This window comes from Amblyomma americanum, chromosome 1 (assembly GCF_052857255.1).
Source record: "Amblyomma americanum isolate KBUSLIRL-KWMA chromosome 1, ASM5285725v1, whole genome shotgun sequence".
In the NCBI taxonomy this organism is placed as follows: Eukaryota; Metazoa; Arthropoda; class Arachnida; order Ixodida; family Ixodidae; genus Amblyomma; species Amblyomma americanum.
The window spans coordinates 134,369,437-134,382,615 of NC_135497.1; the positions used below are offsets into that span (position 1 = coordinate 134,369,437).

The 13,179-nt window shown below is 42.2% G+C and overlaps 1 protein-coding gene across 1 annotated transcript in view; it reads left to right on the forward strand.

The window, feature by feature from the left end:
• Window positions 1-13,179, forward strand: part of Hsc70-5 (Heat shock protein 70 cognate 5) — a 43,200-nt gene that overhangs the window by 12,771 nt on the left and 17,250 nt on the right. Inside the window, exons 6-11 of the mRNA XM_077646977.1 lie at window positions 71-177; window positions 2,009-2,171; window positions 2,265-2,357; window positions 4,287-4,496; window positions 6,038-6,127; window positions 13,012-13,149. Coding sequence (XP_077503103.1) covers window positions 71-177; window positions 2,009-2,171; window positions 2,265-2,357; window positions 4,287-4,496; window positions 6,038-6,127; window positions 13,012-13,149 — 801 coding nt within the window. The remainder of the gene's footprint in view (window positions 1-70; window positions 178-2,008; window positions 2,172-2,264; window positions 2,358-4,286; window positions 4,497-6,037; window positions 6,128-13,011; window positions 13,150-13,179) is intronic.

The following is a 13,179-nucleotide window of genomic DNA, read 5'->3' on the forward strand; positions in this document are numbered from 1 at the left end:
TTTAATTCCTGGCATTTGAATATGCACTATAGGCTTGTTTTATCTACACATTGGAAAATTAAATTTGCAGGCAACCAAAGATGCAGGCCAAATTGCTGGTCTCAACGTCCTTAGAGTTATCAACGAACCCACTGCTGCAGCACTGGCCTATGGCATGGACAAGACTGATGACAAAATGTAAGCCGTTTCTATTTTAATTCGAAGGAATGTATTTTTTGGAATTGTTAGAAGTAACCTGCCGAGTTTGCTCATTTAGTTCTCAGCTTTTCTAATAATTCCAGTGTCCACTAATTAAGTTTCTTTTTCAGGCATAGATCATACTGACCTTAAGGGGAGACACGGGTCTTGAAATGGTAAAAAAAACACGAAAATTTAAATTTTTCAGAAATGGCATATTCGGGTTCAATATACTTTTAAAATGCCTACTTACAAAGTTTCAAGGTCTAATTTGACCTCCAACTGCTCGTCGCGCCAGAGACGCTAGCTGGCGTCGACTCTTGTTGGCTTGTTCTCACTGGCGTCGTCCTTTTTTTTTTTGCATTTGCGATTAGGTTGCCGCTTTGTCCTAGTAGTTGTGACTTGTGGTTCGCGTACTGGTTGACCGGCGAGTTGGAGTGCGTGATTTCGATTGACCAGTACGATCAACGCACACGTTTGACACATGAAATTATAGTGTGTGTTTGGTGCTCTTCATAGCGTTTTTAAATCTAGTATTCGATTGTAACGCGGGGGGTGACATTTCCTTTCTACTTTCGGTAAAAATAACTCGTTTCATTAGAGTAAATACGGTATGGAGCTATGTCATTTTTTATGGCTGAGTCAAACATATCAAATTTTGTGAACAGTATTATGTCGCTTAATTATATTTCACAATTATAGTGCCTCGACATAATTGAACATTTTTATATGATGATGTACATTAATAATACTATAAATAGCATAGCTCTGCATGGGAGGTCTTTGGACAGAACTTGATTTCATTTGAAGCAAAAAAATATTGAGTGAAAATTTAACAACCTATAAGAAATTACCTAAATTAGTCTTCAGTTATTTTTTCCGTAATATAGGACCTAATTGTGGTATAGTGAAACTAATTATATTTTTGAAAACAGAAGGAAGAAATATGCACACATAGTAATTTTGTTGTGAAATCTCTAATAAAAATGTTCATTTGAAGACCAGCGTCTCCCCGTAAAGGGATATGTATTGATCACTGGGAGCAGTTAATAACCTACTGCAAATATTTATCAGACTAAAAGGCCATTACTAAGGTGTGAATGTTGGAACTCTTAGGAATTAGAGTAGATGTTTGTCAAACTGATGGTGGGTTGTCTTGGTTCATGCTGTCAATGTAAAAACTGCTTTTTTTATTTTGCATTATTTGTGCTGTTGACTAAGGAGTCTGAATTGTTGTTTTGAAGGGCGTTTACTGTGGATTGAGGAGCAAAGCACATTAGTAGTAGAAATGAGATTAGGAAGCTTGTTTTGAGTCTGCTTTTAAACAATGTTTGCTTCTTTTGTTTTATTAGCAAAGGGTAGTTGGTTGTCTGTAGTACTTGTAGTCTATATAGTTTGAGATAGTGCTTGAGCAGTTTTTCTTAGCACCTGGAAATTGAAAAATTTAGTTCTTGCACTGTTGATAATTTTAAATTGAAAAAGGAAAAGTTGTAGTGAAATCTGTTTTCTTCTTCTTGTCTGTATTGCACATTCTCTAAATTTGGCAGTGAACTTTTTGTTAAAATAATTCTGAGCTGTGATGTCAAATTTTTCGTCTCCTAATGGAAGAGCATTCCTTGAGGAGAAGAATGACTGAGCTCTGAGTGCATTTCACCGAGACATCGGAACATGGTGGCCTAGTGCTCTAAGAAGTGGTGTAAGCAGCCAAAGCTGTGAAGTGCTTTTCTGTCTGGGAAGATACATATGTTTTACTGTCCTTTTTTTGTCTTTCCTTTCCAGTATAATTTGCTACTGCAATGGTGACTAATGCTTGAGTGCTGTTTCTTTGCAGCATTGCTGTTTATGACCTGGGAGGTGGCACTTTTGACATCTCTGTGCTTGAAATCCAGAAGGGTGTGTTTGAAGTGAAGTCAACTAATGGTGATACATTCCTTGGCGGAGAAGACTTTGACAATGCCCTTGTAAAATTCTTTGTTCAAGAGTTCAAGCGTGAGGTAATGCTATATTATAATTTGTGAAAACGTTTAATTGATCTTCCAACTTTTCTTTGCTTTTGTTAATGATGCAATGTTCTGTGCATTTTACAGCAAGGGATAGATGTTACCAAGGATAACATGGCTATGCAGCGGCTGAAGGAGGCGGCTGAGAAAGCTAAAATTGAGCTTTCTTCATCGGTTCAGGTAATGTGGATTTCTGTGCCTGTCCACGGCAGCCATGTTGTTCAAGCGCCATGATGAAAGCGGCAAACATACTACAGTCATGCCCTGTCAATGTGGTCACTTACCGTAAAAACTGGAATATAGGTCGAACTTTTTTAAAAAAACTGTGGCGAAAACTTTAAACCCCGTCTTATGTACCGGTCACTGGCGGAAAAACTGCGGAAGTCTTGCAACAGTGGGCGGCTGAAGTCAACAGCCTTCATCACTATCGCCATCAGCAGCAGTGCGGCGTGGCAACGTTGTCGCACTGCCATTTTGAGTTTCCGTGTTGTTGCAAAGCTATTTTGTTAAAAGGCTGCTTTCTCACATTTTGTTTCAAAATGAGCGGAAGCCGACGGCAATTCATCGTCGCCTTCAAGAAAAACATAATTGAGTACGCAGAAGCTCACAGCAACGTGTCGGTAAGGTGCGAATTTGGAGTATCCAAAAAGAGCATTCAGTATTGGCGGAGGCAGAAGCTGCATATTACAACTTGCAGCAACCAAAAGAAAACATCATTTTGTGGGCGGACCGCAGCGTATCCAGAATTGGAAGGAAAGGTTGCGCTGCGTGCAAGATCGCTGCCTGTGACTGCCGAATGCATCTGCATTCAGCGATTCTTGAAGAGGAAGGGCTTTGCTCTACGGCACCATACTTCTGTGTGCAAGAAACAAACACGCGGGTCGATGGGCGCGCGATACTGTTAAAAAATTGGCCGGGTGTACATACGAGCAGCATTTAAATGAAAATGAATACTGTCACCATTGTGCTGCAGCCTGTTGAGTCGCATTTGTTTCAAGGTAAGGGTGTCTTTCGGTACTTTTTTAATTGAAAAAGGTCTTTTTTTTTTCTTTTTAGAATTGGTTAGTTAGGGGGTCGACCTATAGTCTGGTTTTTACACAGTACTATATCCCTGAAAAAAAAGTGTAAAGAGCGTCGCCCATAGAAAAGAACATCTGGGAGAAGCAAGTCAAATTTATTATGAAAAGAAGTTTGTAATGAGGGTTTGTTTTCACTTGTACTGTGGAGCATTCATATTCATTGTAAACTCAAGCTGAGCTACGTGAAATGTGTACTGACGTTCATTTGACGTTCACCTCGTATACCATACCACTAAAATACATCTGTTTTGCGAGGCAGTGAAAAAGTGTTTTCTTTGTTTGGAGCATATTGTGCATGAGATTTAAGCTTAGAGCATTTTAAGCAACAACCATGTTCTATCACTTTGTTGGGCATCATCTTTGTACTCAGAGCTGTGTAGAGCATTCAGAACAAAAAAAATTAATCTAAGCTTAGTGCATTAATCAGCGAAAGCTGATAGGCATTAGTGCCTGAGAGGTCTGGAGTGGCAGGCCCATTTTGATGTTTCACAGGCAACTGCCTGGTTGGGCGTCCCAACAGGACTGTTTTGGCGGGTCTATGCTCATGTGCACACTAGGCCTTCTTTACGCTTGTGGTCTTCAGTTTGATCATGTTCCCGCTACACATCACTGACTCTAGGGCCCGCTTGCACGAAGCAAATAGTCAAGTTCCCACTGTCGCCTTACTCGCAGTCGGAACCTTTCTCTGGTTTTGAGGAAAGGGAAGGCATATAACTGGCTCACTAGGTCAGTGGACACCTCAGTCGTGCCTTGAGGTATGTGTCAGTGGTATCCACCTGACATGTTACACGGCTGCCATTGTACCCCTAAATTGCTTCTACTAAATGGCTTGTACAGTTTCCATTACAGCTCTCGCTGTAATATCCATTTGCTGTGACTGTCCTGAACAGCACTTTTCTATGGTGTTTGCATTGTTTGGCCATGCTCTGTGGATTCTCATTTTCTTGGCTTGTTGAATAGACCAAAAACACCCTGAATTCTAGCTCATGTATTGAACCTTTATTTTAATGTTCTTTTGTTTTTTCTGCAGACTGACATCAACCTGCCCTATTTAACCATGGACCAGTCCGGTCCAAAGCACATGACACTGAAGTTGTCGAGGTCCAAGTTTGAAGGCCTTGTAGCAGACCTCATTCGGCGGACTGTGGAGCCATGCAAAAAAGCTATGCAGGATGGAGAGGTGAAGCGTACAGACATAGGAGAGGTGTTGCTTGTTGGAGGCATGACTAGGATGCCAAAGGTGAAACTCTCAGCACTCTGCATGGTTCTAGCTGCTGTTTTTTTTTTTTAAGTGGGGTGGGGGTGGGGGGGAACATGCTTTCTTTCGTCATGTTCACTACGCCTTGCTCTGCTTACTATGAAGGACAATGTTATGAAGCCAGAGGTTGCTGAGTATCTCCCAAAAACTCTTGTGCCTAATTCAACATAATTCTTTTTTTGCTAGCGATTCTTCATGCACTAGTGTGCTGTTGCACAAGGCTCGTTTCATTATCCGTTTCAGACGCGCTTCAAGTTCTGCTATTGAGTAAAACCTGAAAATCCGGTATTTCACTAAAATACCATGAATGGTTCAAAACTTCAGGAATTTATGCACACCGCACATTTCCACTCGCAGCCCTGTTCTTGCAAACAACACATTTATGCTCAATTGTTTTCTTGTATCATCCGAAGCTGCCTCTGCAATGAAAAATCTTCTACAGTGTCCTTTAGGAAAACATTCCATCGTGTGAGGGGGAAAAAAAAAAGTTGCACCACTTCTTAAGCACACCGTAGAACTTGGCAACATCCGTCTTTATTCTTTGGTTTTAAAAAGTGGTCTTTTATTCTAGGCACAGCAGGAATTCCAAATGTAGCCAGCATCACTGACTTCGTGAAAACAGCTCCAGGTGGCTGGAAAGAAAGGCTGAAAAGTTGCATGCACAGTTGCCGGTGCCGTGCTGCATAGCATTTAGTTCAATGCCTGGTTTGCATAATGGAATTTGCTTTGCAAAGTCAAGCTAGATTGGAGGCTTAAATTTTTCTGACTCATGGATGCTGCATTGAAATTTTGTGTACTACACACGTTTTAAACTGTGTTTTGTTATTTTTCTCTATTTTCATGTCGTAATGTTCATTACAGTTCGTTGTATTTAGACATTGGGTTAGCAACCTGGAAAAATGTCAATGTACGCAATGCCACTGCAGCCCGCGCACTATTGTTTGTTTTGCTTTAGGATTAGGCCAGTAAAAATAATCTAAACCAGCTGTTCCCAGTAGAAGGAAATATAAATACCAAATTGTTAGGCTGTTTTTGAGATTGGTTGTGACACAACTAAAATTTTTGGCTCCAGTTTTATTTAGTTTTAAAAGGTGATGTCACTAACCCCCTAACGGACACAATTTTTTTTTGTAGATGGTACTAACATGGTCATTCAGTACTTGTTCTGCCATCTGTCGGCAAACCAAAGAACTGCATTGGACCAGCCCTTCTTGTCGGAAGACATGCAAGCTTGGCTAGTCATCAGCTAGAAATGAGTCTGCTTATGACGAGCCTGGCTCATCAAAGTCCCCTAGAGGGTCGAGCAGTTTGGTGTTGCATGCAGACCACTTGAGTGTCACGTGTAGCAAGCCATGATGTTAATATTTTTCGTCTCCTAATTGGAACAAGAGTTCCTTGAGGAGTGAATGAACTGAGCTTGATTAATATCAAGTGATCTGCAATGCATTTTGTATTGCTAAATGTTTTGCTGTTCATTTTTCCAACTAGGGGTTTTTGTAACAATAGCTTCATTGTGTTTTCAGGTTCAAGAAACAGTGCAGGAGATCTTTGGCAAGCAGCCAAGCAAGGCAGTAAACCCTGATGAGGCAGTTGCTGTAGGTGCTGCCATTCAGGTGAGAATTACTAAGTCAGGTGGGACTATACTATTCACTACTTGAGGGGGGGACCCTGGTCTTTGAAAAAAAAAAATTTAATGGAGTCATAATTATGAAATCTTCTGGGAGCGTGTATTTTGTGTGCTCATTCCAAATATTTCGTTTAATTTTATTTAAAGCAAGTGCTTGTGCACTCATGCAATATGTTATGTAATTTTTTGGAGAGAGCTTTTAAGAAATTTTGCTGCAAGGGGGGGAGGCTACCGTTGAACACCAGCTTCTTTGTTTCTTGAGATAATCTGAATGAAATTTTCAGGGTAGGCTCACAGCACAACCATTTGAAGAACTACCAGGTTTCATGGAGCTGTGGGTGCTGGTTCTCAAGTTACAGGAGTAATATCAAAGTGGCTCACATAGGTCACTTGAAAATAGCGTTGTCACTGTGAAATTCATTATGGTCATTCCTGCATAGGTGCCCCAGGGCAAGACAGAGCCCTTTTTCTAAATTTCCTTGCTGTAAATGTTTAGCACAGCACTTAATTTAGTGTCATTAATTAGACCTCATTCGCCAATATTAATTGCTTATGGCAAATTCCAGACACAATATTCTGAATAAACGAGCTTGTCTTGCCCTCAAATTTATTCACGTATGGAATGAAAAAAACCCCATGGAAATCCGATAAGTGGTTCTCGAGATGCAACCAGAATGAGCGATGCGACGGTAGATGAGAGACAGGAGCTGGAGGTGGCAATTGTTGAGGTTGGTGCGTTCGGTACACAAGGCATGTCCGAAGCAACGCAGTCTTGCACACGATGAAGCTGCTGGTATGTCGCTGGAAGGCGACGCAATCACTGTCTAGTAGCGATGTAGCAGAAGCTACGCAGCTGGAAGCATCGACACAGTCCTTGTTGGCGGGACGCTTTGCCGAACAAACATCATAGCACACTTCCGCGCACCGAACGCGTGTAGAATCTTTAGCTTTGCTGGACGCATCATGACTAACCGCGCAACAGTCAACAGTCTGCAGGGAACTGTTCGGACAGCATGGCGAGAGTTCGTAAAGACTGCGACAATGGCGATCACAAAAATGGCGAAGCGTGAAAACGCACAAACCACAAAGGACCACCAACGACGAAAAAAGGGAAGAGACAGGGGCGGTCGGAGGGGACCGCCACATCAGCGCGTGAAGCAGCCAATAGCACCTGCGCGATCCCCCGCGTTCTCAAGGAGCGCACCCTTTGCCCAATCGCAGCCTCGCATTTTAAGCGGCGCTTTATTGCAGCTCAGCGGCTGCCGCTGCTTGTTAGATATTTAATTTGAAGTACTTTAACGATGAATTAGGCATTGATATTTACAAAAAAGGTAGTTTATGACACATACTGTCGGAATATGCACTTTTCCAAAAATCGACTTTTTTCCGAAATCGATTTTTCGGTTTTCAAGGGTTGTGTCCCCCCTTAAATGCATGACATTACTTTTCGTGACATCAAGGAATGCAATGAGGGTAAAATTATCCTGCTTATCATAGAACTTGATTTATAGGGTTTTTCAAGTTGCCACTCCAGAAACGGATACAAACTTTTCATCGCGTTTCTAAGTGGCAACTTCAGAACCCCATAACTCTGCTTTAGTGATAGGCAGGATGATAATTTTATGCTTATCATTTCTTGATGCCAATAAAAACCAATGGCATGCATTTCAGCAAGTTCCCTGCTAAATTTTCTATATGCTCTCTCCAAAAGACATGCATGTATACTGCATAAGTGTACAAGGACTTGGTTTACATGAAATTAAATGACATATTTAGAATTTGGCACACAAAATTGAATGTTCCCTGAAAATTAGGGGTGTGCGAATATTGAAATTTTCGAATACGAATCGAATGCGAATATGAAGAAAAAATGCTTCGAATACCGGATCGAATATCGAATATATGTTCAGTACAAAAAATTCAGAAAATGATAAACAAGCAAACGTTGTTGCCTTTATTTTTTCCGAAATAGTGTATGGTCTTTGCAACTAAAATAAAACAAAACTAGACTGCCTCAGTACCGTATAAAAACATGATGTGGACAGAAGTGTATACTACTTGAATAGACAGCTTAACAGTATCCAAACTATAATGAGTTCCATAAAATCTATAAAATGACAAGACTGACAACACAAAATAAAATGACTAGTAAAACCATATTCATTCGGAGTTAAAGGGACAAAAGGTATGGTGGGGCAGCCAAAAAAGAATGTAAACCAATAGGCCTCTGCCTGTGCCACTAAGCAGAGTTCAAGGGACAGGAAGAAATGCCTGGTTCATCCAAAGGCCTCTGTTTATAAAATTCCCCCCCCCCCACCCCCCCCCCCCCCCCCCGAAAAAACAAAACAAGAAACAGCCTGCCGAAATGTGAAGCTGTAATAAGGCGTTATGAGGCGGCTCTATCGCGGTAACACCTGTAAGACCGTGACGAGCCGCCCATATTAAAGTGCTTGAAGAACAACACATGCAAGCAAGGGGCCGGGGAGCACATACTGGTGTTGGAACGGAACAGCGAGACGGTTTCTAAAAAGGAAAAAGAAAAAACCTGCAACGCACCAGTCGGCGTCCGGAAGCCGCGCGAAGCTGAGATTGGACTACCGGTGAATGCGCGGGCTGACAATTGCAGTTGCCGCGGGGCAGCGTCGAAGCTCAGAAACTGAAACTTAGCGGCCAAGCTATTTTTTTGACGTAACGACAGGGGGCCTTCCAATCGTTGTCATGCCTGCCGTTACGCCTACTAAAGAGGTGCGCGGGTTACAATGCACTATGTAGTAGGCGAGATTTTTACAGGATCCCTTGCCCTATTGTGACAACTCGACCCGCCCCTTCAAGAGGCTCCGGCGACATGTCGCAAGTCGGCTTTCCTGCATAGCGTTTTTTACAAAACGGGATGGTGGAGGTCATGCTCGGAGAGTTATGAAGGCGACAGGACGCATTCTTCGGATGTGGGCATTAAATATGTAATGTATTACGGAAGGATAAAAAAAAAAGCGATTTTGCTTTGCGATTGTTCGAAGCGGCCATCGGCCATCTTGGCTGCGTTCCAATACTCTAGACGTCTAACAAGACGTCTAGTGTGACGTCTAGGAAGCAGTCTACATGTCCATGTATTGGAACATGTCTACTGCTCACGCCGCCTTCGCGGCATAATAATGTAACTAAAGCTTATGAACAGTTGTACTACTATTTTTCACAAACTGAGCAATAACGATAATTAAAAACGTGTTTTCAACAAGTTTACAAATTTCTTCTGCAATGACTTTGCGCGTAAACCGGACTGGTGGATGTGCCTATCGGTCAGTCTACTTTTAGCAGACGGGGCCGTTCTCAGAAGACGACGCTAAAGAGAATATGCGATTATTCTTTTATTATTGATGTTAAACTGTACATGCTCCTCGAACGTGCTCGTCCAGACGGTCCTGTAAACATAAGAAAGAATACGAAAGACTGTAATCAATATGCGCGAAATGCGATACGGTTAATATACACTACAACAGGAGAACACATACGTGAACATTAAACCTGCTGTCTGCCGTACGTGGCACTCGGAGACAGCGAGAGACCTAAATACAGCAGCGATCTTTAATCCTGCAAAGACAAATCAATTCGCAACATGCCGGTGTATTTGCTCTCGGAGTGTAGAGATAAAAAGGAATGCATGCGAAAGAGTTGATGTAACTAATACAGCAACAGGAGAACACATTTGTTAACCGTCACGCCAGCCGTCTTAACGCCCGTCGAGGAAACCAACGACAGCGACGAGTATTCTCTAAAATCAAGGTGCTAATTAAGATCCGGCATCGTCAGATGCCGGATCACGTAAACAGACCTACAGCGTCCGCTGCTGTAGCAAAGCTCTCAACTGCACGATTTTCTCCTGCGTGATTCACTGCTAGGAATCGCACGTCCTCACGAAGATTAATTAGCCACTAGTTTGCGTACCAAATAACATAATGGAATGACTCGCATTTTTTCTTTCCTATACTCCGTGTACAGTCCGACGCCCGCAAGAGCACGACTCGCTCATCCGCGTACATAAGCTCCGCCATCTTTAGACAGCAAGTTAGCCTGCATCGATGTGGACTTTCGGCGAAGCAGTCTTATGAGACTGCTTCGCCGAGAAATGGAACGCGTCCAAGATGGCGGCTGTCCGGCTAGACGTCTAAGTAGCCGTCTACTTGGGACTATTGGAACGCAGCCCTTGTTCGCTAGCACGTGTGATATGTGGGAAAGCCCACTTGTGGAATTTCTCACGAGGTCAAGCCTAGCGGCGTCTGAATACGATCGGTCCGCGTGATAAACGAGAGAGAAGGAAGGGAATAGAACCTCTATTGCTGTGCTTGAATTTTTAACTCGATCATCGGCTAATTTGCCCAGATATTGTGGTTTTGCCACAGTCGAATTTATGAAAGTCTGTGCAGTATGCGATCACTGTGGACTATTCGGGAATTTTCGAATATTCGGAAATTCTCGAATATCAATTTCTCGAATACGATTCGAATATCTTGGAAAAAAAAATTAGTGATTGATGAAGTCTTCAGGGGGACTCATATTTTTGCGTGCTGGTTTAAATTTAAAACATGCCATTTATTTTCATGTAAAGCAAATCCTTGCTCACTTCTGTAACTTTGTGCCGAGAGCTTCCAAGAAATTTTGCTGTTGGGAACTTGCTAGAATGCACGCTGTTGGTTTCTGTTTACATCAAGCTATGCAATAAGGGTAAATTACTTTCTTGCTTATCATGGAAGTTGAGTTACGGGGTTTTGAAGTTGGTACTTCACAAATAGGAAGAATTCTTTAGTGACAACATCGAAATTGTGTGTAACTCAACTTCTATGACATGCAGGATGATTACTTTTATTGCATAGCTTGATGTCAAGAGAAGCAAATGGCATGCATTCTAGCATGTTCTCTGCAGCAAAATTTCTTAAAACCTCTCAGCAAAAGTTGTGTAATATTACAAAGTGCACAAGAACCTGTTTTGCATAAAATTAAATGACATATTTAGAATCAGCACATAAAAATTAATGTTCCCTGAAGATTTCATAATTGTGACTTCATTAAAAAAAATTTGACCCTCTTAAGAGGGGAAGAGGGTCTTAGAGAAAAAAATTTTAATATTGGACTTAGCATAATGAAAACTTCAGCCTTTATGTATTTTAGTGTGCTGGTTTCAAACATGGTGTTCATTTTTGTGTATATTATGTCGCTTGTTATTAATTCAAGAATTTCGGTAAAATTATTCTGGCAACTTTTTGAAAAAATTGGCTACTCAGATTCAAATAATTTTTATCCCATTGGATTCTACTATTATTGATGCTTGCAATAAGGGTACTTTCGGTTTTCTAGACCTTCTGTAACCAAAGTTAGTGTTTTGAAGTTCACTTAAAAGTGGCGAGGAAAAATTATGCCGTATAATATTTTCATATTTTATTAAGAGTGCTGCTAATGGTTTTATTGCAAGGTCCAATCATTCAGCTTTCAAATAAAACAAGAATGGTGAAAATCGCGCGAGCCAAAGCCGGGAAAAGCTTGTCAGCAGTGTGTAGGGTGGTGCAGAAAATGAAACTGAGAAAAACGCAAAAAACGAAATAAAATGTTTTGAAGCTGTGTAAGCACATTACAGTGCTTAATTTTCCGAAACAAACAGCTTAGAAGGCGCATAGTGAATTGTCTGAATCACATTTTTGCCGTTGCCGCTGCTTAGCAAGCAGCAAAAATGATTTCGAAGGTGCACGCTGTATTGTGAAGCAGTCTGTTGATCACTACCAAATCTACGACGACATCGGTAGCTCCGCAGGCAATGGAGGGTTGGCGTCTACGTGCTCGTTCGCTAGCGTCCACATCTTGCGCTAGGTTGCAGAAATTGCTGCCAAACTGGCGATTTTATCATCGGTGTGCTTCACAATCCTCGCGATCAGCGCTGGGCAGAAATGTGTCTAATCTGACCCGTTGCTGCCAACCTTGCCCGAGCCTGCGATTTACGCCGTGTCGAAGGCAGACGCCGAAGCTGGTAAACAAGCGCTTATCACGACCGCCGAATTCCACTCCTGTGCCTCGTTATTCCCTTATCCCTCTTCCGATCACTTTTAAGTAAAACCATCCTCCGGCTCTCCGTCATCCTCTGCAGCCGCGATATGCACCGCGCTCGGAACAAACGCCGGAACGGCTACCAAGGCCGCATCATCCGCTGGTTCACGCTCAGGCACTCCGCTGCTGCTAGTTGACATCGCTGCCAACGAACTTGTGTCTTCCGCTTGCTTTCTGCAGCCTTTTTTACATTTTTTCCAAACTTATGCGCGCTGCGAACTTCCGATACGGCTTCAAGCCACGGTAGTCTTTTTCAAAATGGCGTCGCAGGACGTGCGCGGAGCGTTAAAAAAAATGGCGCCGGCCAATGAGGCGCTTGAATTTCGGCACGTGGTGTCCAACAGCCAATAGCATTGCCGCATTTTATATTTCGTTTCCTGTCTTTTTCTCGGCGACCAATCACAGTAGACCTTTCATTCTGGCGGGAAAGAAAGCTGAGGCGTTACTTTTTCAAGCTAGTCCAAAGTCGCGTAGCTGCGCCGGCCACTTTTGACGCGACACGCGACGTAAAACGGACATTTTCTAACCTATTTTCGCGAGCTATCTTGTCAAAATTGCACCTTTGCGTGTCGATTTCTCGTAAACTACGGGGTATTCAGCCATGAAACTTGAAATTAAGATGGAAAATGATGAGACTTATCCAACTATGACCAAATTGAAAAGTCGATTTTTTCGCAATTTTTTGGTCCCAAAGATCCCGCGTCCCCCCTTAATTTGTAAACATAGCAGAGGAACATTGTTGGTTGAAATAGGTACAACTTCTTTTTCTTTGTTTTACAGGGTGGTGTTTTAGCTGGAGATGTTACAGATGTTCTCCTGTTGGATGTGACTCCACTTTCACTTGGAATAGAAACATTGGGAGGAGTGTTCACCAAGTTAATCAATAGGAACACAACCATTCCTACTAAGAAGAGTCAGGTCTGTGCCTTTCTGCCTGTTCATTCTTGC